The sequence below is a fragment of the Myxine glutinosa genome, chromosome 4, assembly GCF_964187855.1.
Source record: "Myxine glutinosa chromosome 4, kmMyxGlut1.1, whole genome shotgun sequence".
In the NCBI taxonomy this organism is placed as follows: domain Eukaryota; kingdom Metazoa; phylum Chordata; class Myxini; order Myxiniformes; family Myxinidae; genus Myxine; species Myxine glutinosa.
This window is the reverse complement of record NC_136264.1, coordinates 63411010-63435725: the sequence shown is the minus strand read 5'-3', so window position 1 is coordinate 63435725 and position 24716 is coordinate 63411010. Positions and strand designations below refer to the sequence as shown.

At 41.9% G+C, this 24716-nt stretch overlaps 1 protein-coding gene across 2 annotated transcripts in view; it reads right to left on the bottom strand.

The window, feature by feature from the left end:
- Nucleotides 1–24716, bottom strand: part of LOC137425860 (uncharacterized) — a 473741-nt gene that overhangs the window by 196663 nt on the left and 252362 nt on the right. For both annotated transcript variants that reach the window (XM_078775806.1, XM_078775807.1), the window contains 5 exons: nucleotides 22210–22308; nucleotides 21662–21859; nucleotides 19147–19245; nucleotides 16985–17083; nucleotides 3519–3716 (listed from right to left, as the gene is read on the bottom strand). In XM_078775806.1, coding sequence (XP_078631932.1) covers nucleotides 3519–3716; nucleotides 16985–17083; nucleotides 19147–19245; nucleotides 21662–21859; nucleotides 22210–22308 — 693 coding nt within the window. The remainder of the gene's footprint in view (nucleotides 1–3518; nucleotides 3717–16984; nucleotides 17084–19146; nucleotides 19246–21661; nucleotides 21860–22209; nucleotides 22309–24716) is intronic.

Here is a 24716-nt window from a genome sequence, read left to right as displayed (position 1 = left end):
GGTGTATGCTGCATGTGTGAGAAGTGTTATGATTTATGGGAGCGAGACATGGGTAATGAATGTAGAGCAGCAACGAAGGTTGGAAAGGGTGGAAATGCGAATGGTTCGACGGATGTGCGGAGTGTCGTTGAGAGAGAGGAAGACAAATGATGAATTGCGAAAGATGATGGGAATAGAGCCTGTGATTGATGCTGTGAAGAGGAACAGGTTGAGATGGTTTGGTCATGTGTTGAGGAAGGATGAAAGTGACTGGTTGAGAAGAGTGATGGAAATGAATGTAGAAGGAAGCAGAGGACGGGGAAGAATGAGAAAGACTTGGCTAAAGATGGTGGAAGAAGAAATGCGGGCAAGGGGGTTAACAAGGAGAGATGCAGAAAATAGGGCAAAATGGAGAAGATTGTCATGGGGACCGCAAGGCTAACCCCCGCTCTAGCAGGGAAAATGGCCTTTAAAATGCATGTTGTTGTTGTTGTTGTTGTTCGCCCATCCACCGTGCAGCGGGAGATGGGGTTTTGCAATCACGTGTGTGTGTTTGTGTGTGTGTGTGTGTGTGTGTGTGCAGGTGTGTGTGTGCGTTTGTCAGTTTGTCTGGGCTGTGCCTTTTCATCGTTTGAGCTTTTGCCATAAATTTTTCAACAAATATTTACTATGAGAACATGGAGAAGAGAAATTAAAATTTTTGTCAAAACGTCAAAGGTCAACATCTCATAAAATCATCAATTTCCATACAATTGAACCTAAAAAATTAAGAATTTGCATATTGGGTCACTGAATTGGTTCACCAATCAAAGCTGGAAGTCAATTCCTTTGACATGAAAAGGTGGTCAAGGTCGCATAAAATCGTCAATTTTCATCCGATTGACTTGAAATTTGAATACGGTTTACCTATTGAATAACTGAACTGGTTCACCAATAAAATGTGAAAATACGATTGTTTTCAACACAAAGTCAAAGTTTAATCATCTATTTCCATCTGATTGACTTGAAATTTGAGCAAGGTTTGCATATTGGGTCACTTAAGCCTATTGCTTTTGAGGTAAAACATCAAGGTCGCATAAAATAGTCAATTGTTTTGTATATTTTTTTGCTGTTTTCGTCATGTTTAGCATACAGAAGAAGTCCGAATACAAAGCAGACGCGGACGTGAATGTAATCTCCTCCCTCCTACCCCCTCCCACTGTGAGGACCCAATCAAATCTTGTCTGAATTGCTACAAATGAAGAATTGCTACAAAAGCCAAAGCAGTGCGATCGAAGAAGAATACTCTGTCGGCCCAGGGTCCCTGTGCTGTGTGAGTTGGTTATACCATGTATTGCTGTTGTAACAGAATGAGTATTTTTTCCAGTGTTATTAAATTTTACAAGTATTCAATGAGTGAACATGACTTGGTTTATGTACACAAATTGCTCCACAACAAGATCTAGTTAAGGTCTAGTTAAGATCTAGTTGGAGTTTCTAGATCTAGAGGAAAATCTAGTTAAGAAGTTAAATTCAACTTTTCATACCAGTGGTTTAAAAGTTTTGTTTGTTGGAAAAGTAAAAATACCTTATTTAGCTCTTGTGCATAATTTTAGTGTCTGGTTGAGAGAAATCTTAACTTTGAAGATATTTCTCATAAACAGTGTGGATCAGTGGACATGAATACGTTCATGCAACTTTTTAAAGCAACAAAAGGAAAGTGAGAAAATGTCATCAATTTTACTGTCACCACCTTTTGGTGTAATGCAGCAGTCACAACGAGTATTTATAAAGTGAAACTGCAGCCTCTCTAAAAAGGGACCGGGAGCTAAAGGAAAAGGCTGTTCCGCAAACAGACTTTGTGGCCTTTCTATACATTCTCATCAACTTGTTGAGCTCTGCTTATGCTCAACTACAATTGATTACATCACAAATGCTCTTACATCGTCATGATCATCATTATTGTTTTTTGTTTATTTGTTTGTTATTATTATCATTTAAATATTTAATACCAGCAGGGGTAAAAAAAAAAACGCACCCACTAAGGAATAGGGTTGGGGAACATTTAATATTACCTTTCACGTACAGGTAGTGGACAAAAAAATGGAAACAACAAGGTAAAGTCATTGAATAGGGCGTTGGGACATGACGTGCCAGTACGGCCTGTATGCGCCGTGGCATAGAGTCAACCAGATTCTGGAATTCTGCAGGAAGTATGCAGCACCATTCTTCTTCGAAAAAGTTAATCAACTCACACCTGTTTGATGGAGGTGGAAAATGCTGTCTCAGGCGTCATTTCTAAATATTCAATAAATGCTTGATTGGGTTCAGATCTGGTGACTGAAGGCCATGACATATGGATAACATCACTGTTGTGCTCATCAAACCATTGGACAACCACACGTGCTCTGTGGACGTGGGCATTGTCATCCTGGAAGACACCCCTCCTGGCAGGAAAGAAATTCTGCAACATGGGGTGGAGATGATTACTCAGTACCATTGAGTAGCAATTTGCATTGACCTTGCTTTGTAAGGGAATGACTGCACCCAAATCACGCCAGGAAAATGTGATCCACAACACAGAACCATCAAAACCCTTCTTGTTGGCACCAAGCACTCGGGGCTGCAGAGTTCTCTAAAGTGTTGCCACACGTGCACTTGTCCATTTGTCGAAAATATGGTGAAAGATGATTCATCTGACCAGATCACATTTATCCACTACTCAGTAGTCCATTACCTGTGCTCTTTGCACCACTGGACTCGCAAACGTGCATTGCCAGTTGTGATGAGTAGTTTGTGCACTGCAACCCGACTATGGTATCCTACCCTGTGGATTTATCGGCAGACCGTTATTGATGAAACTGGCTGCTGCCACCCCAGGTTGAAATTTACAGTCAATTGATCTGCAGTTGCTCGCCTACTTTGCCTTGCACTTCAAATTAATGCACGGATATCACGATCCTGAATGATGAGTTTCCACTCATTGTTGCCCTTTGCTGATGATGTCTTTCCCTCGGAGTTCCATGCCGACATCACCTTATACACTGTTGCCCATGAAACATCAGCAAGTTGAGCTGTCTTTGTCACTGAAACTCCTTCCAAACATGCCCCAACAATTACACCTCTTTCACAGTCACTGAGGTCTCCTCTTGTAACCATGCTAGTCATAATTATCGGCAACCAGGCCTGTGCAGCATTTTTATACATGACCCTAAGCATGCTGGGATATAATTAACACATGGGCCGCACATGTGTGGAAGCCGTTGCTTTCAATATACTTAGTGTCCCTCATTTACGCAGGTGTATCCACTTGTCTGGGCAATAACTGTAGTTACAAAGGTGTAGACACTATAAAGCGAATAAATTTAAAAATCTAACTTTTGTTTTTCAAAATTTTCAGAATTTGTTTTTGCCTAAAATTCTCCCCGGCACTTACTGATGAACCGTTGAAAGTTTTACGAAGATCCATTTGGCCATCACTAAGAAAAATGGCCACACACACACACACACACACACACACATATATTGAAGTTATTGACTTTCAGTCTTATAAACTTTACCTTGGTTATGGAATTTGCTTCTGCATCGTTCCTGAGCAGGAGAGCGCTGACATCAGCATGGCCTTGCTGTGCAGCAAGATGCAGTGGAACAACGCCCTGCTGTGTCTGCACTTTGCTCTGAGCACCATACTCCAAAAGGGCTCTGACAATAGGCAGTTGACCCTTTTTTGCAGCAATGTGCAATGGGGTATAACCGTTCTGCAAAGAAAAAAGAAGTATGAACAAAACTCTTCCTCCGGAACACTACTAGTGAATTTAATCAATTCCCACATCCTCTTCAATCCGATTCTTCCCTCCAGGTCTTCAAGCCAGCAGCTGTTCACCACCATCTCAGATCATCCCCAATCCAAAACCTCCATCTTCTGTATCCATCTTGTCTGCCCCATGCATCCTCTCCTGCCCCCATTCCTCTCCACACCAATTGTTTGTCTGCCTCCTCCTGTCTTGGCCTTCAGCTCTGCTGTTGGTGTTTTCCCCTATCGCTCTGCTGTTCCCTTTGTCCTGCTGCATCCTAATCTGTTCAGTGTCCTAGTACTAGCTCTTCCACGAGTCTCCACTATGTATATGAAAAAAAACCTTACAATTTGTACCCATGTTGTATATAGCCTGGAGGTAAAGCATAGGTTAAATTCTGCATCTTGTCCATTTTCTTTCCTCTGTATGTGTATCACTGCATGCTTCACCCCTCCCTTCCCCCCCCCCCCCCCACCCCTCTACTCCTCCACTCCTCTGCATGATCCCACTTGTAATACTAAGTCTCCTCTTGTTGAACTTTATTTTCAATCTGTCCGTGTTCATCATTTCCTATTGATCTAGCGCTATTCGCACATTAGGTTAGACTGGGATGTTATACAGTAATTCCCCCAATTCATGGGCTCATTCAGTCCGGCAAGCATCAGCGGGAAGCTCAGCCACCCTAATTAAGATCCAATTAAAATAAGATTGGTGCACAGCCGAGGGCGCATGTATCCCCCGATTGGGAAGCCACGTGGCGCAGGTAAATGGTGGTCAGACAGAGGACCTTGGGACCATGTGGTAGACCAATTGGTGCTCGCGGTTACCTAGCAACCAGCTGTGGTGTGAAGTTGTTCATGATCGGTGGCCTCAAACTGAGGATCCCCCTCGTAGTAGACCCAGAACGCATAGATATAACATTATTATCCCTTATTGGCAGGAATATTGAGTGGGAGAAGAATATTTCTGAATTTCCGAGGATTATGAAAAACTTATTGTTATGTAGTTGTTGATAAGTGCTGTTACTCACATTAAACTATCTTCATAGTTAATTTCTCTCCATTGAAATTTAATATAAAAAAACACAATACTATCTCAAAGAGGCAAACTCATTTATGATGTTAACTTTGATGCAATTTATGCCAGAGGCATCCAAAAAGGCGGTATAAATTGTTTACGTATTGCAAGACTACACTCCCCCCTTGCCCCTCCCCTCCTAAACTCCCCCCTCACTCCTCCCCTTCAAAACTCCCCCCCAATCCCTCCCATTCAATTCTCCCCCCATACCATTCCTCTCCAATTCTCCCTCCTCCCCCCTCCTCCTCCAAGCTGCCTCCTCCCCACTTCGTCTCCCTTCTATCTCATACCTCCACCCCCCCAAACCTTCTACTTTCCTCTGCCCCCCCTCAAACAACCCCTCACTGTGCCTCATCCCTTCACCATCAAACCTTTCATCCTCCTCATCCTTCCCTTTCTTGGAACTCTTCTGCAACATCTGACACACTATCAACTGCTCTCCCTACCTCCCCCTCTCATCCTTCATCTTACCCTACTCCTCCCCTCCCTGTCCTGTACCCGATGCTCCCCCTCTCTCTTCATTAACGATATGGACCCCAAACATCCGGGGCCTTCGCTCAAACCTGACTGATCTCTCCATACAGGTTGCTTCTGACAATCCAGACTTGATCTGCTTAACAGAGACTTTCCTCCTTCAAGATGTCTCTGATTCCTTAATATCTCTTCCTGGTTACTCCCTCCTCCGGTATGATAGACCTGAGCCTTGGCCTGGTGGTGGGGTGGCTATCTTTGTCAAAAACTCTCTTCCTCACTCTCCTTGCACTGCCCTCTTTCCTCCTCACCCGCAGGAGTACCTCTGGTTACGGCTTCCTCTCCGCTCCCACCTTTTGTTCATATGTGTTCTGTACCGTCCCCCAAACAGTGATGACTCCATCTACATTTCACTGTCTGACAACATGGACCAACTTCTATCCACTCATCCCAACTCTCTCTTCCTCATATGTGGTGACTTCAACTGTCATCATGCCACCTGGTTGGGTGTGGGTTCCTCTCTCACCAGTCATGGCACCTCAGCAAAGGACTTCTGTGACTAACTGGGATTGACACAATCTGTCAATTTCCCGACCCGGATCTCAGCCAATGGAGTATCTTCTCTTCTAGACTTGGTTATGACAAACTTCCCTGCTAATGTCTGTTGCTCTTCTTCTGCTCCAATCGGTTCTTCTGATCATGTGCTTGTCAAAGTGGACATCTCTCTGGCCATTCTCAGAGAGCCTCCTCAGCGTCGACGAGTCTGGCATTTCACTCAGGCCGACTGGGACGGTCTTCAAGCAGCCATCAATCGTCTGGATTGGTCTCCCATCTCCACTGCCTCTGACATCAATTCTTCCTGGGAATTCTTCCAAAGCAAACTGATCTCTCTCATGCACAGATTTATCCCATCTCGCCTTCAATTGTCTTACCCTTCCTCCCGTCCATGGTACACTGAATCTTGTGGTGAGGCAGTTGCCCTGAAACAACTTGCCTTTGCCTCTTGGAAGGCTAATCCAACTGAAGGCAATCTCAGTTCCTTCCACCAAGCTCGGAACAAGTGTGTGTCTACCCTCAGGAGTGCCAGGAAGCACTATCTCTCCTCACTCAAGAATGAACTCTCAAACCTGTCTCCTTCCTCCAAATCCTGGTGGCGTCTGGTCAAATCCGTTTCTGGTGTTTGTTCCCCCTCCATCCCCTCCCTTACCTCAAATGGCCACACAGTTGACATCGCACGTGACAAAGCCGAATGCCTCAACTCTGTGTTCGCCTCAAAATCCTTAGTCCCAAACCCATCTCTCTCTGTTCCCACCTTTCCCAGTCGAACCCAACTGCTCCTGGACTCTGTGTCCTTCTCTCCTGACAAGGTGGAGGAGTTTTTGTCAAACCTCGACTCTGATTCTGCAACTGGACCAGACGGCATCAGCCCACGGGTCCTAAAATCCTGCTCTGCCGCTCTATCTCACCCTCTCTCTGTTCTTTTCACCCTATCTTTTGCTCAAGGTCATCTGCCAGCATCCTGGAAATCAGCTAACATTACCGCTTTACACAAAAAAGGTGCAAAAACAGATCCTTGCAACTACAGACCAATCAGCCTGCTCCCAATTATCAGCAAAGTCATGGAATCCATCATTGCTTCGGATATGAAATCTTTCCTCTTCTCCAATGGCTTGATCTCTGATCATCAATTTGGTTTCAGACCAGGTCACTCTACTCTGGACATGCTGCTTCTGCTGTCTCAACAATGGATGGAGGTCCTCAATGCCAAACAGGAAATCAGAGCTGTCTCCCTTGACATATCACGGGCCTTTGATACGGTCTGGCACCCAGCTCTGCTCACCAAACTCTCCTCCTATGGTATCCATGGAAATCTCCATGCATGGCTTGCGGACTTCCTCTCTGGTCGTAGTCAACGTGTGGCCCTGAATGGATTTCTCTCATCTCCCCTTCCTGTTCAGGCTGGAGTTCCCCAAGGAAGTGTGCTGGGCCCTGTGCTTTTTCTTGTCTTTATCAATGATCTCTCCGACTCTCTGGAAAATCCTCTCTATCTCTTTGCTGATGACTCCACTCTCTGCCGCTCCATTCCTCTTCCCTCAGATCGGCAGTCTGCAGCCTCCTCACTCTCTGAAGACCTGGACAAAATCACAGACTGGTCAAACAAGTGGAACATGTCTTTCAATCCTGACAAATCTCACTCTCTTACTATGTCTCTCCGAAAAGATCGACTGGACAACCCTCCCATCTACTTTCTCAACAATCCTCTCCAAGAAGTTCTGTCGCTCAAGCTTTTGGGTCTCACTATCTGCCATGATCTTTCTTGGGAAAACCACATTTCCAAGCTGGCCTCCAAAGCCAGTCGCCGTCTGGGCATCCTCCGTCGTGCGAAGTCCTTCCTCGGCACACCTGAGCTCCTCACCACATACAAGGCTTTCATCCGCAGCTCAATGGAATACTGTTCTCCCCTATGGGCTGGTGCTCCTGCCTCACACCTGGCTCGGCTTCACGCTGTTGAATCCAAAGCTTTCAAAATCATTGGAATCTCCCGCGATGAAGCTATCTCTGAGGGCCTTTCACTCACTCACCGCAAGCAGGTAGGTGGTCTTTCTGTCTTCTACCGACTCCTCTCCGGCCTTGCTCCCCCAGCTCTCTCTGTGCTCTGTCCCCCAAATATTCCTACAGGTCGCACAAGATCTGCCAGCAACCCTCTGATGGTTAAACTGCCGAAATCTCGGCTCTCTGCTCACCTTCACTCTTTCATTCCTCTTTTCTCCCGCCTGTGGAACAAACTCCCACACTCCCTTCAATCCCTCTCCTCCCTCCAGGTCTTTAAAACAGCTGTTCACCACCATCTCTAATCTTCCCCCATCCATAACCTTGATCTTTTCTACCCCCACTAATTCACCCCAGATCCACCTTGTTTGAAATTCCAACTTCTTTCCTGGAAATCCTGGCAGTGTCCATATGTTTATACCTCTCCCACCCCCCCCCCCCCCCTTCACATGCCTCCCCCCCAAAGCCCTCTCCCTCCCACAGATCTCTCGATGTCTCCATGTCTCTCGGTCCCTGCTCTCAAATGTTGTGTTTGTGTCCTTCCCCCTCTCTCCCCATCTTGTCTACCGCTCCCGATGTTATTTGTTTTATGTGTCTGTTTGTCTTTCTGTGTGATTAATGTTCGTTCTTTCACGAGCCTCGATCTTGTATACAAAAAAAAAAAAAAAAAAAAAAAAGACAAGTTAACCAAGTGGATGTGAGGTAGCTTCATCCGTGTTTAGGGGTGGATGTTATAGATTACATTATTCAGACATTACTGCATGGTTTTGTTTGCAACAGCTAAATTGATCAAAGCAGCATTATTTAAAATTTGAAAAAACTGAAAAAACTATGCCAAGGCAAAAGCCGTTCCGGTTTGAAAACAAAGCATTTCGGAGAAACGAGTCTCAGATCAGTGGAAGCAAACATGTGAGTTTCAATGCACAGGAATCGAGTAAGGAATCACAGTAGGCAGGGTTTTAATTTGCCCAGGATTAATACCACACACATTCTCCATGGTAAGCATTAATTAGAATTGTTACCCCACACACGAAGTGCAAAGCGGGCTGAAGCAATTGGTTCACTTGGTCAGCCTGTCTATGGCTATACGCCAGGCTAAACAACATGATTGGTAATAATATACGCCAGGCTATCATTCCAAACAGGAAACATACTGCTTTTTGGGCCTTCAAAAATGGCAGAAACAACATGCATGAATAACTAATTTAATGTGTTGTTATTGTTGTTGTTGTTGTATAGCCCCAGACAGTTCTCTCAAACAAGCCTGTGGCACATAAACATTCTGTAAGTGCCCAACATCTGGCAAATGAAATACATTTACTTCGTCATGCAGCTATATGAATCAAATTGGCGCCTCTATATATGAACTTTTCTCGAGCTCACATTCCTCAGAGCCATTCTCGAGCTCACATGGTTCTTCCTCAGAACACAAGGGTAGTACAGCATGCACACGATATTTTTTGAATGTCCCTTATTAGTCCCCTCCCGGTGTACACCGGAGGGGACTATAGGTTTGCACACCGTCCCTCCGTCTGTCAGTCCGTCAGTCCGTCAGTCAGTCCATCAGTCCGTCAGTCCGTCAGTCCGTCAGTCCATCAGTCTGTCAGTCTGTCAGTCTGTCAGTCAGTCCGTCACGCAAAGAACAGTTTTCCGGACTTTTTTTCTAAACGCTTAATGCTAATGATTTCAAACTTGGCACATGGTTTCCTCATGATAAGTTACAGGTCAAGTTCGAACTTCACGACGTTTCGATCATTTTTAACAAAGTTATGCCACTTTGAACTTTGGTAATTCTGATAATTCTGATGAACCTTAACTCAGTGCCATTTTAAGTTTTAACTTCCTTTTAAAAACAATTTCTCTGCAATAATTGGACCGATTGAGATAAAATTTTCACCATATGATGGACTCGGTCTGTAGAATATTTTAATGGTAATTATGACGTCACAGGTCACGTGGTTCGGTCGCCATATTGTTTTTCGTGAAAACACGAAAACCCCTTTTTCTCTGCAACGGCTCAACAGATCGATGCCAAACTTTGCAGGCAGAATCGCATACCCATGACAAACAAAAAAAGTCAGCGAGCATGGCGTCATGCGTCACATGGTTTCAGAGTTATGACGTTTTTAAGCATGAACCTTTAAAACCGAGCTCCTCCCTCATTTTTGATCCAATCGAGGGGAAACCACAGATCTGTTCAGCACTAAAATGTCCTTTTGGAATTTGCGATAGGGCACGTCGTTTGGCAGATATCGTTAATTAAACGAAAATATTTTTTTAAATGGATATCTCTTGTTTATTCTCGAGTTCTCCTCGAGCCGCACTGCGCGTCCTCAGCCTCGTCTCGCGAACGTCAACAGCGCGACACAGCGCATGCTTTCCGGAGCGGCGGAGCCAAGCCGAGCAACATATATATACACATCGATCATTGATCGTGAACCTAAAAATATAATAAATTACTGATGGTTTCAGAGTTGTGACGTTTTTAAGCATGAACCTTTAAAACCGAGCCCCTCCCTCATTTTTGATCCAATCGAGGGGAAACTTCACAAATCTGTTCAGCATAACAGTCTACTAAAATGTCCTTTTGGAATTTGCGATAGGGCACGTGGTTTGGCAGATATCGTTAATTAAACGAATTTTTTTTTTTTTAATGGATATCTCTTGAATCGCTAGTACCTCAGACCGTGAGTTGGTAATAATTTTTATAATTCCCACAGTGCAATACGTGCAGGCCGCTCCACGGAGCGACCTTGGGGGCTTATCAACGAGGCAAGGCGTGACACACGTGTCTCAGCATACCTCAGATCAAGTTTGAAAACCAGCATCAACCATGCATAAATTTGCATATTCGATCATTTTTGACAAAGTTATGGCACTTTGAACTTTGGTAGGGGACATGTATTGCAGCGCAATACTCAGAATGCTTGTTTTGTGTTGTTTGGCATTTTCTACAAGCTATGGAATGTCCTTTCTTTTCTATACTTTGCCACATGGCACATGCTCTTCTATAAAGGGGCCTTTTCAATGCCCCTGGCATTTCACCCAAGATTGATTTATAGTTTCTAGATTTATAGTTTGGCAATGGCAGATGTCTTTGTCCATTTCAATCTTCAGAAAATAAAACTTCAGAAACCAAAGAGATCTGCCATTGCCAAACATGGTCTTAAGGCTGGCCATGTTCCCCTATGGGATAATGCCAGCATTTTGGGGGCAACCACCAGTAAACGAAGAAGGAGGATTTTGGAGGCATGGCATGTTTGCCTTCGGCACTCCTTCGAGTCTGTTGTGTCGCTCACAGAGGAGGTGTTGGACTTACCACTAGCTTTTGGCCCTTTCATGCAGAAACGGACCAGAGAAACTGCGTCACCAAGCATATAAATTATTACCAATCATGTTGTTTATTTTTCATCGATTTATTTGAATGATGCTACGTTATGTTTGATTCAATGTATGATTTAACGGTTGTTTTGATGTAACATCCCAAGGTGTGGTTTCAGTGGTGCAACAGTTTTGATGTACGGTTTAAATTTGAATGGCACGAGTTGTTCCAGAATGGCATTGATTGGTGGTTCGGTGTTCCCACCCCCTTTTCCCCTTATATAAGGGGGGTTATAGAGTTGTTTTGCTTTACTCGCAAGAAAGGTCAGTGGATGCACCTTTATCAGTGTTGCTGATCGAAACGTCGAGCAGTTGTTTGTTTGCTCATTAAAGGTTGGAGAACTAAAAATGGATTTATATATATATACAGACTTGGCATTTAATATGGAATTTTTTTTTTTTCTTGACTTGGGTTGACTTTCTTAACTCAGTATATCAATCTGGTGAGTTTCTTTTACACTTTGGTGATTTATTTGTTAAAAGAACCATGTCACTGATTGTCTGTCGCAGCAAGAAGTCAACAACAGGATTATATCACAGGTGGCGTGGCAAAATGTACGGACAGGTGCATTTGATGATTGGCTTCACAGTCGGGTATACAAGGGTTGTTGCGTTCTGTATTAGTGGAAAACAACTGCTGCACATCTCCAAAAGTTATTGCCGCTTCCTCTGGAGATGGTCCGTCAACTCGACAATGCTGTTTGTCATGGAGTGGTGGCTTTACGAAATTACGGCATGAAACAGCGTGCTATTGCTCGGCAGTATGGCATCACTCAAGGTCAGGTGTCAAAGATCCTGAAACGAAATGCTCAGAGGGGTGTCCCCACTCTAATACCGAGGCCAGGACGTCCCCGCAGAACCACAAGGAGGGATGCTCGCCATCTGCACCGGTTAGTCCGCAATGGCCGTACCAAGTCAGCTAATCGGCTTAGGGCTGAGTGGCAGCAACTGACAAATGTGCCTGTATCCAGAAGGCTAGTCAACCAACGACTGGTTCAAGCAGGCTATCATGCCAGGCGTCCCCTGAGAAAGCCACGCCTGACCAGACAACACCGCCAGCGCCGATTGCAGTGGGCCAGAGAGCACCGTCAATGGCAGCCAGGACACTGGAATCACGTGATCTTCAGTGACGAGTCTAGATTTCTGGTCTATCGTCAAGATGGCCGTGTCCGGTTGCGCAGACAAGTGCATGAAGCCTACAACAAAGATTGTATAGTGCCAAGAGTCCAAGCTGGAGGTGGCGGGGTGACCGTTTGGGCTGCTTTTCATGCAGGGGGCAAAACTGACCTGGTTGTTCTGAATGGAAACCTGAACCAGTTCAAGTACAAGGCCATTCTGGAAGAAACATTGCTTCCATTTGCTCGTGCAGCCTTTCGAGGAAACTTTGTCTTCCAAGATGACAATGCACGGCCTCATCATGCTCGCATGATCCAACACTTTCTTGCTGACCGTGGTGTAGAGCATATGGAGTGGCCTGCCATGTCCCCGGATATGAATCCGATAGAGAACTTGTGGGCAGAATTAATGCGTCAAATCGACCACTTGGACCAGCAGCCGACCTCTTTGCGTGAATTGGAGCAGGCTATTGTCACTGCATGGCAAGCGATTCCTGTCCAAACCTTGGCAAATCTCGTGAACAGCATGCCTCGACATGTACGTGCTCTCCTGAATGCTCGTGGGGGTTACACGAAGTACTGAACTGTAATTTTACTGTCCGCAATCCCAGTCGTAATTTAACTTTTGTTTTTGTTTAAAAAAAATTGGCTAATGTGCAAAATAAAGAGATACTTCTAGAAAACGTACAGAACTTTAACACAGTACTGTCCATGAATTGAGTTCGATATCAGTTTACATCACTTTCAAGGATCAATTTATTTGTTTCGAAATGTCAAATGTGGTTTTTGTTTCTTTTAAAGGTCACATTAACAAAATCTAGAATAATTTCAACATAATTCCAATGAACTTTTGGTTCTAAGACATCTTGAAAAGTAAGTTCACCCCCACAAAAAAAATATTCCATATTAAATGCCAAGTCTGTATATATATATATATATATATATATATATATATATATATATATATATATATATATATATATATATATATATATATATATATGTTGGAACCCATCTGTGGATCGGTCCCATCGGCCGATGGGTCTGACCCATCTGTGGATGCACGAGAAATGACAATGCAGACCCATCGGCCGATGGGTCTGCGGATGTGTTGTTCACCTTGAAGGAATGTGTTGACAGAATGGTGCTCTTCAATCAGGTACACAGTCATTGGAATTACATGTGGTAGGAATTTAACAGAGATGATTTTTAAATGTTTAACAGATTAAACCACATGTCACGGACTGCTTTATAAACATTTATGACATCAATTGCTTATTTTTAGGTTCAAATAAACATACTCATCCACCATTGATGCATAGGAAACACAGATGTGTTCACCTTCAAGGTGAACAACACATCCGCAGATGGGTCAGACCCATCGGCCGATGGGACCGATCCACAGATGGGTTCCAACATATATATATATATATATATATATATATATATATATATATATATATATATATATATATATATATATATATATATATATATATACTGTATATATATATATATATATATATATATATATATATATATATATATATACATATATATATATATATATACATATACATATATATAGATATATATACATATATATATATACATATATATATACATATATATATATATATATATATATATATATATATATATATATATATATATATATATATATATATATATATATATATATATATATATATATATATATATATATATACATACATACACACATACACAGTCGGACCCCCTATTCGCGGGTTCCGCGTATCCGCAGGTTGTACGGGTTCCGTGTATCTGTGGGTTCCGCAAAACCCACGGGTTCTGCGTATCTGCGGGTTCCGCGTATTCGTGGGTTCCGCGTATCCGTGGGTTCCGCATATCCGCGGGTGATAAAATGCGACCTTTTTTCTTTATTCGTGGAAAAGCGTCCCGCGAATTCACGGATTTTTTTCTATTCGTGGCCGTGTTCTGCGAAATGGTGTTTTTTTAAATTTTCTTATTCGCGGCCATGTTCCGCGAATTCGTGGTTTTTCAGGTTTGACATACGGTATTTATAAAACCCATCTTTCACATGCCATACATAAAGAAGCTGGACATACGCAAAAAAACATCTTCTACGAGCCACGAGCATGACCTGCTCCTGCGTTTGCTGCCGTGTGTTTCGCATTTTCACGGCTTTCGCAGGATATACCGTCATTCACACTGTGAATAGCTTCACGTGATATTCCACGGTTCACAGGTAAACAATGTTTTGCTTGATATCCCGCCATTAACACTGTGAACAGCTTCACCTGATATTCCACCGATCACATGTAAACATTGCTTGGTGGGCTATCCCACCAGCTGCATAACACGTTATCCCTGCGAGTTACTGTACAGAATGAAAACACTCCACAGTATCTATTAGTGCAATTAGTTGTCTCCCTTTTCCCCATTGAAACAATGGCACGGCATTAATTAGCGGATTTTCATCGACATTCGTGGGTTTTGTCTCGCCATTTCTGGGACGCTCATCGACCTTAACGGATTATCGTCGACATTCTCGGGATTTGCGTCACCATTTGCGGATTTTGCCTCGCAGTTCGCGATTTCGTCCTCTCGCAGATTTTCACGACTCGGGAACCTATCCCCCCTTTTTCCATTGAAACAATGCCCCGCTATTCATGGGTATCACTGTTCGCGGATTTTCCAGGAACGTATCCCCCGCGAATAGCGGGGTCCAACTGTATGCATATAGAGTGTGTAGATATATATTTATATATATATATATATATATATATATATATATATATATATGTATACAAACACTTTATATGGATGATATTCAGTTATATGCAATCATTGACCTGACCAGACATGGTGATGCTGCATGTCTTTCTAAATTCCTCGATGACATACAGGAAAGTCTGATACATAGTATGTTGAAGCTGCTTCTAGTAAAACCGAATTCTTCCTCGCCGAATCTGTTTGTATGATGAACACATCATGTCAATCAGAGAAGTCCTGACATAAATCTATCACGTAAGTGGTGCACAACTATTTTTCATACATTTACACGTATTTATGACTTTATTTATAATGGGGCTCCCAACATTCTGTCTTCCATATTTTTCATTTTAAAAACAACAACGAGTGAACCTGCTCCATGCCATCTTGCTACGTCAATGTCCGTTTTACATGTGCAAACAAATTATTAGGTCATCTCATCTCGATTTGCAAAGAGATGAACTTATCAAATGGGTCGTGATGTCCATCCGTCTGGTAACTTTTTGCTATTTTTGTTACTCCTTTCCACCTGGCTGATTGTTCTGAAACTTGACACATGAATACAAGACAGCAGCGCACATAATCACTTTGGATTAAATTTTTCAATTTCGGATCCTAGGGGTTCCCAGGGGGGAGGGGGCTTACAACCCAAACTTTGGATGCCTACTTGTCCCTTATATACCAACCGATTGCCCTGAAACCTGATACAGCCATTCTAGTCGATGGCACGCACAATCGCTCACGCTTTGATTTTTCGATTTTGGATCATGGAAACTCCCCGGCATGTGAGCAGTGCGGGATGGGGTTGGGAGAGGGGGTGGGGAGTGGAGAAGGGTACCCCCTGAAACCTCAGATCCCTACTCATCCCTTATCGACCAACCGATTGCTCTGAAACCCGATACAACCTTTCTACTTGATAGACTGCAGATTCGCTCGGTCTTATATGTTTCCATTTCATATCAGGGGACCAGGGGGCCACCCAGGGGGTCCCCAAAATCAGCATAGGTCTGAACTACAACCTCAAGAGATGACCATCAGCCCACTCGAGGCTATTTTTTTTCTTTTACTTCCTGAGCGCTGACAATTGACAAATATTCTGATGAAGAAAACAATAAGATTCATCACTTTCAACTGTACATTGTGCATTCATTTGCCAAATGTTTTATCAGTACGTTTATTTTGACGAGTTATTTGTTACCGAGTTAAATTATCTCTAAACTGTTTAGAAAAATTAGGACTATACCATTTCAGCTATGTCACCACCAGTTCCCAATGTGACCAGTATTTGCCCTGATAATAAATAAGGCCCCAGGGCGAACACTCCAAATAGTTGGCCTTCACATGGAAAACCTGTGCTTTTTGATGGACAACTGTGTGTCACCTTATCATGTGTAAGCTAACAGGATTTTATAACATCAGTTACTGTGGTCTACAATATGGCACATATGCTAAACATGTCATTCCCCTCGCACCGCTCCTATAACACGCCAATTAAAACTATCTCAGCTCCGAAGCCGACATATCAATCAGACAGCATCTTCTAAAACATCTTCATCTAATCTAAACATAAACATCTTCCATAAGTTACGTCCACATGGGGATTAAAAGTTACATCTCATCACATTAATAAACCAAAACTTCAACCCTGATGACAACGGACAACAGGGTTGTTGACACAACAGGTCAACACTGACTACAGAAACTTCAACCCTGACTACAATAATATGTCAACATCAAAAAACCTGATGTGTATCAACAATAATCACATTCACTAATTACTAACTTCCATTTCACCAGTAACATCTCTTCGCTATTTTTTAAAAGCAGGATTTAAAAAGGCCAAACCAGACCAGACTGAACCTTGGCTGTAGCATGTGGAGAGGCTCCTTGGTCTAACAGCAAAAGTGCAACTTCTTGGTTGTCATAGTGAGAAGCCACATGCAGTGGAGTCAGTCCATTCTGTTCATCAAAACAAAAGAGACTATTTAGTTTCACATTGTTTAAGCAATTTAATTTATGGTTCAATTCCACCATTTCTAAATATAAATCTGTCTAGAATCTGCACCTTAGATTTTGAGCATGTGCTCGTTTCACCTGTGGCTCGCATAACACAAGCTGTTCGTTGAGCACGTTTTGATGTGTTATGTAGTATTAATGTTCCGATGTTAAGTGCATCAAAAATATAAGTCGATAATTAATTTATGTTGCAAATTCTACTTGGGAATTTAATACTTCATATGAAAGTATTCACACTCCTAAAGCATAAGGAGCATAAGGAGTTGAGTTTTTTCACATTTTGGTCTTACAGCCTGAATTTAAAATGGATAAAATTGAGATTTTTTTTGGTCATTGATCTACATATAATATCCCATAATGTCAAAGTGAAAAAAAAAATTGAGAAATTTTTACAAAATAATTTTTGTAAAAAAATAAGATGAAAAGCTGAAATGTCTTGAGTCAATAAGTATTCAACCCCTTTGCTATCACATGCCAAATTGAGTTCAGGTGCATCCAATTTCCTTTGATAACCCTTGAGATGTTTCTACAACTTGATTAGAGTCCACCTGTGGCCATTTCAATTGATCAGACATGATTTAGAAAGAAACACACCTTTCTATATAAAGTTCCACAGTTGTTAGTGCATGTCAGAGCAGAAACTAAACTCCACCATAAAGCATAAGGAGCTGTCCGTGGAATGCTGAGATAGAATTGTGAGGAGGGATAGATCTGGGGAAGGGTATAAAACAACTTCTAGTGTTGAAAGTTCCCACGAGCACAGTGAGCTCCATCATTCGGAAATAGAATTTCTGAGAATTTCCCAATTTCCCAGGAAATAGAATCCACTACCCAGACTCTTCCTAGAGCTGGCCGTCCGACCAAACTGAGCAACCAAGCAAGAAGGACCTCGGTACAGGTAGGTGACCAAGACCCAATGACCACTCTGACAGAACTAAAGAGTTCCTTGCCTCTGAGAACCTGCCTGAAGGACAACAGTCTATGCAGCACTTCACAAATCATCTAGGCTTTATGGGAGAGTGGCCATATGGAAGACACTCCTGAGAAAAAGGCACTGTATGACAGCACGCCTGGAGTTTGCAAAAAGGCACGTGAAAGGCTCTGAGAGCTTGAGGGAAAATATTCTGTGGTCTGATGAGATGAAAATTGAACTCTTTGACCTGAATGCAAAGCGCTTCATCTGGCAAAAACAGAGCACAGCTCATCACCCATCTTACACCATCCCTACCATGAAGATTATTGAAGTATGGTCATGGCAGCATCATGGTATGGGGATGCTTCTCAGCAGCAGGGATTGGGAAACTTGTAAGGATATAGGAAGCAATGAATGGAGCCAAATGCAGGCAAATCCTTGAGGAGAATCTGCTTCAGAGTGCAAAATACCTTAGACTGTGGCAAAGATTTACATTCGAACAGGACAATGACCCCAAGCATCTAGCCAAAGCAACACTGGAATGGCTTCAGAATAAGAATGTGAAAGTCCTTGAGTGACCCAGCCAAATCCCAGACTTGAATCCCAAAGAGAATCTGTGGAAAGACTTGAAGATTGCTGTTCAACCCCATCCTACTTGACAGAGCTTGAGCAAATCTGTGAGGAAGAATGGGAGAAACTCCCCAAATCTGGAGGTGCAAAACTGATACAGACATGCCCAAGAAGACTTGAAGCTGTAATCACTGCCAAAGGCGCTTCTTTGAAGTATTGACTCGGGGGTTAAATACTTATATAAATTAGATATTTCTGTTTGTCATTTTTCATGATTTAGTAACAATTAAAAAAACAAATTCCACTTTAACGTTATGGGATATTATGTGTAGATCAGTGGCATAAAATCTCAATTTAATCCATTTTAAATTGAGGCTATAACACGACAAAATGTGAAAAAGTCAAGGGGAGTGAATACTTTCTGAAGGCACTGTATATCAAACTCCATGCACTTATTAAAGGCCTTTTATTCACCCCTCAACACTAAATAGTATAGGGCTGACCAAAGGGTGAGGGTTGACACCTTGCCAGCTGCATCGATTGAGGCAAAACGCTGAAGAAGCAGGGTAGTAATGTCCAAGCGGTCATATTTAGCAGCCACGTGAAGAGGTGTGAAGCCCTTCTGCAAAGGAAAAATAAAAAGTACACCTGTTTCATTTAAATGCAGGTGGTGGGGCAGGTAGGATGGAGAAAATTTCCTTGTCATCAGTAAAGGATCACGTGGAGCAGGCATTTGGTCCATGAAAGATCATTAACATTGAAAAGCTGTGTTCATTAAAGTTTGTATTGAAAGATCATTAATATTGGAGAACTCTTGTCATTTGTGGTTTGGAGAAGATTATTTTTGCATTGGGTGATGTTAAATAATGCCCAATTTTGAGCTGTTGAAATATTGATAACAATATTTGTACACCATACATGGAAAACAGGTAGAGGCTCATGAAATCGTAATTATTTTAATGAAACTAATGAGAAAATAGAAGAAGAAAAAAATTATGCTTTAAATTTTTTTTATTGAAATGATTGCTTAAAGAAATCCGAAAGTTTAGTGCTATTGAAGTAGTCCAGAAGCAATCCCAAACACCACCCTTATACACCACCCAATTTAACCTTTATTTATCATTTGAAGTACCGGTACTGCAAAACTAGAGATTTTTGGAAGTATGACGATTGATATGTTTTACCATAGCATTTTCCATCAGCACATTATTCTTATTAATCGCAGTATCTCCATCTGTTTTCTTAAAAACTAGCAAATGATGGAGTTTTGTTGAGTGTTGTTGTCATATGGTGTTCATATAGTGCATGCATGATTGACAAATGGCCTTCTTCTAAGTCAACGTTCCTTGTATTTTCTTGTATTTCATCCATCTTTTCTCCCATGTTTATAACTATTATCTCCACCACCGAAGGGCGTTTTCACCGAAGGGAGGTTACGTTTTCACCCCTGTCTGTTTGTCTGTTAAGATATCTCAAAAAGTTAAATCAAAGGATGGATGCAGACGAAACTTGGTGATCAGGTTGGATGTGTGACAAGGATGAATTGATTAGATTTTGGTGAAGATCCCGATCCAGATCCGGATACGAGTTTTTTTTTTATATGCAAAGTGATTCTTCACCTTTGAGAGATTGGGCCAAAAACGATATGTAACATGATATCACAAACCGTTATGAATGGATTCGGATGAAACTCGGTGGACAGGTTGGGTAGGTGACAAGAACAAGCCGATTAGATTTTGGTTAAGGGTTCCATAAGTTGATCTAACCCTGCTAATACCTCCAATCCTTGAGGCTGCTGATCTATTGCCTCTGATCACATGTCTACCTACCCATGATCATTGCAATTCTCACTGACCTTCCCCCACTGTCTCAATTGTAACTTTTTTAAACCTTGTTTTACCTTATCTGTTTACTGCAGAGTTGCATCATACTAAAATACGCCATTTGTGTCTGTCTGTCTGATGAATTTTTGACGCCAATACATTCTGTCGTTACTTATCCAATCTCAACCAAACTTGACAGGATGACCAAGGGTTACATAATGAAGGTTGTAGCGCATTCATTTGTCCCCCTCCCCAAGGGGGTTTTCTCCCCCGAGCTGGTTTTCCCCGCCATTGCCGTCAATGGGTTGCATGTTGAGGTGTATATCAATGTTAAATTAGCTTTATCGTGGCGTTTTTCCAAGGCCGCTTCAAATAACAAAACTAAGGATAATAGCATAATATTAATGTTATTACAAAACAATATTAATACCAATAATATCCCACCTCCCCAAAGGGTTTTTCTGGCGAGTCAACGTATATAACTAGCTTATCATGGCGTTTTCGTGGGAGAAACGGCCTCTACCAGAGGTAATGAACAGTAATGAATATTATAAACCACAAACACGTGTGATTAGCTTTTTAAACAGTCGCTAATGCTCTTTATAACACTAAATGAAGAAATTTGGAGGAATCCGGACATGCTTCTGGACATGTAAGTTTTACTTCCAGAACTGAGCTAAGATCTATTGTACTCTAGGTACCCCATAAGTGTTGGGTTAATAACATGACCCTTCCTGGCGCTAACGTGGCATTTTTCGTCGTGAACTTTTGAAACTCGCTCCTTCTGTTGAACACGAAACTGAAAGGGAGAAGCTCGGGGTGTGCTCATTTACCAAGCTGCTAGCTAGCGCTTGCCAAGCCAGCCGTTCCTTAAGGGTTTTGAATGGAGTGCTTGCTCGAATGCTTAAACCACTTGGCAATCTCTCCACAAGAAACTTGGTAAATGAACACACACCCAATGTTCTTGAGACCAGACCATAGATCCACTGTAATCTATGTACCCCAAAGAGGAATGACCCTTTCTGCCCCTCCCGTAGTTGGCGGGTGTACTTGTCAAATAAATCTGCCAATATACATAAATGCCCTTTCTCATTCCTATTTCTAACACACAGAATGGAGGTTTTCGTTTCAAGGCTTAAACAAAGCACATTTGCATTTAGACATAATGAGACTTATTATAAATGTTTGTCTTCAAACATAAGGAATTGTTCTTGCCTTAGTAGCTGCTGATAATGATGCCCCATGCTCCAACAGAACTTCAGCGACATGTTGATGGCCCTCACGAGTGGCCACATGCAGTGGAGTTAATCCACCAGTTGTTGCAGAGTCTGGGAATGCCATATGCTGTAGGAGCAACTGCACAATCTCCACGTTTCCAAGGCGTGCAGATATATGCAGTGCTGTCTGGTCTTCCTGCACAATATGTATTACATGGACATCAAGTTGGGTGCATTACATTTATTGGTGCCAGTACTCCGGTACGTCTGATGTCTTTTCATGTAATCAAGTAGTGTGTACCCACTTTCATATTCAATGTCTCTTTAGTTGCTTTGAGATGTCCTCAACTAACCCACCTATCTATGAATCAAACAACAGCCATCATTTATGATCATCGCATAGCTTGATCTTAAAAAACCAATGTGATGAAAAACATCCTCGTCTCAAAATGTCATATAACTAATCGACCCTCACACATACTTTTGACATCTTCACAGCTCCTCCATATAATTAAGCCACAAATGGGGAAAAAAAAGCATCCTTACCCGAGCTTTAGCATCTACCTCTGCCCCATTGCGAAGTAAACTCCTGACCACCTCCATCTGTCCCGCACGTGCAGCCATGTGTAGTGGAGTCTCACCACGCTGCACACATCACAGGGCTTGTTATAATCACTTGTGGTTTGGTGTTTGTGCTGACTCATTGGTTGAGAATCATTTTTCGCAGTAAAGTTCAAGCAAGGAAAGGCCGAATCTTGAAGATGACCCAAATTTCTGATGACAATCTATGATTTATTTACTTGAAGAACCTTGTGATGAATGCCTGCCAATTGGCATATAATCCTTGCGTTCTGAAATTGAAAACACTATTGATCCAATTGGAACTATCTCCATATCCATAAGTCACCTTAACAAGAATTTTGCTTGATGGCTGCACTGAAAGTTGAATCGCAAGACACAATCTTCACGATTAAAGGGTTAGTCTTTTTAGCCAAAATGAAACCTTTTAAAAGCAATTGAAGCTTGATCTCGATAGTTTCCTTGCAAGTGTGGCAATCCAAGATGAAACATGAGTAACGCACTTTGACTCAAAAACCAAAAGTGAGGGTATATAAAGGAAACATTGATTTTCCATACCCAAAGACATTCCAGGTACGGGCCTAAATTGGAAAGATCATGGTATTTTCTGTGAGGATGAACCTGTGTTACTGATGGACTATCAGGAGCATCACCAAACCATTACTCAAAACAGACTACTATGCTGAGTTGAGGTATCATGTTTGTGGCATTAACACCCAAAGCTGTTTATTGCATCTAGATATCATGTGTTAAGAGAGACACGTCCAACCCATAAACATTTACCCTATTTTTTCCCCAAACAATGAGTAGTAGTATAGGCCAAGGTAGTGGAAGCTGAAGGCTTTCATTCACACATGCTCATTGTTTTCTCATGAATGCCTTAATAATGTGAAAAATAATCGAATATAACACAAGTATAACAAGAAAGCAATCAGAGATTGCAGACCCTCGTCAGGACGTGTTTGTGTGGTGTATTTGGTGTGGTGTTTATTAGCTGCTGTGTTTGTGTGGTTTATGGATGACATCGATTTATATTCAATCTAATATGGCTGCCGAACTATGTGACTAATGACGTCATCAATTTAATTCTCCCATACAATTTTTGTGTAGATCATGCAAAATAAATTTCTAACTTATCGGATTAAGTGTTCTACTTGTCTAATTATAATGTCATAATGAAGGCACCGATGACATCATCATGAATACCTGCTATTCCCCATGAGGAGTACTTGACAATGATCATATTTCATTTTTTTTTCATGTAGTGGTTTCGGAGATATAGAGGTGCAAAGTTTTTCGGTTTGTCCAAGATGGCGCCCATACCACGTGACCTATGACGTCATAATTACCATTAAAAAATTCCACAGGGGGAGGCGCCCCTATGCTGAAAATGTATTGGCAATCTGCCAATTTTGGCAACTTGGCAACAGTTACAGAGAAAAGCATACTCACGTTATGTGCGGACAGACAGACAGACAGACAGACAAACAAACAAATGGACCCAAGTGCAATACCCTCTCCTCTGGTGAGGGTAATGACAGCTGCTAAGAAAGGTAAAGCAGGCCATATATACCACATGATAAAACGTTTGATAGTGAGTGATCCCCAGGTCAGGTTCGCACTTAGCATCCAATTTCAACTCCCTTTTAACAGAAATCAGAATCAGATTAAAAAATGGTTTAAAAGGACAAACAGCCCTTCCCACCAAACCTGTTTTCAACTTGAAAGATTAGGTAAGTGCACTGAACTCAATCTGGTGCAAGCAAGGCTGTACATTTTCAATTATTTTGTAGAAAATCTTTAAAAAATAAAATTCCACTTTGACATTATGGGGTATTATGTGTAGATCGGTGACAAAAAAATCTCAATTCAATCAATTTTAAATTCAGGCTGCAACAACAAAATGTGAAAAAGGTCAAGGAGTGTGAATACTTTGTGAACGCACTGTATATAGCATAATTAAATGCAACAGTAAAAAAAATAGCAAGTCAGTGTAATACAGAGGGACAAAGTATTTCCGTTTTTTCAATGAAATACAGACTTAGACATTTAGTCCGTGGGCCAGAGGGGCCTACCGTGCACCTCTCCCCCCACCCCCCCCTATGATCCTACTTCTTAGGTGTCATTTTGTTTATTGGTATCTCCCCTAATGGAAAAAAGATGTTAACAAGAAAAAAACTCATTTGGTCTATGTTTTTTAACTCCTTTTTTCGATCTATGTCAAAATGATGTTTTTTCACAGATTGCCCTATTTCTTGGGGTCCGTGAATTTTGTACTTGCAACTGAGGCTCTCTCTCCGTAAAGATATGTCCAAATTGGACTAAATTTGGATCATGTTAGCATTAACTTTATCACAATCAACAGACAAAATGTTATGGATATACAGTCACGTGAAAAAGTAAGTACACCCCATGTAAAGTTTTGACTTTTTCAACATATTTCAACATACAGCTATTTGATCTTCATTTCAACA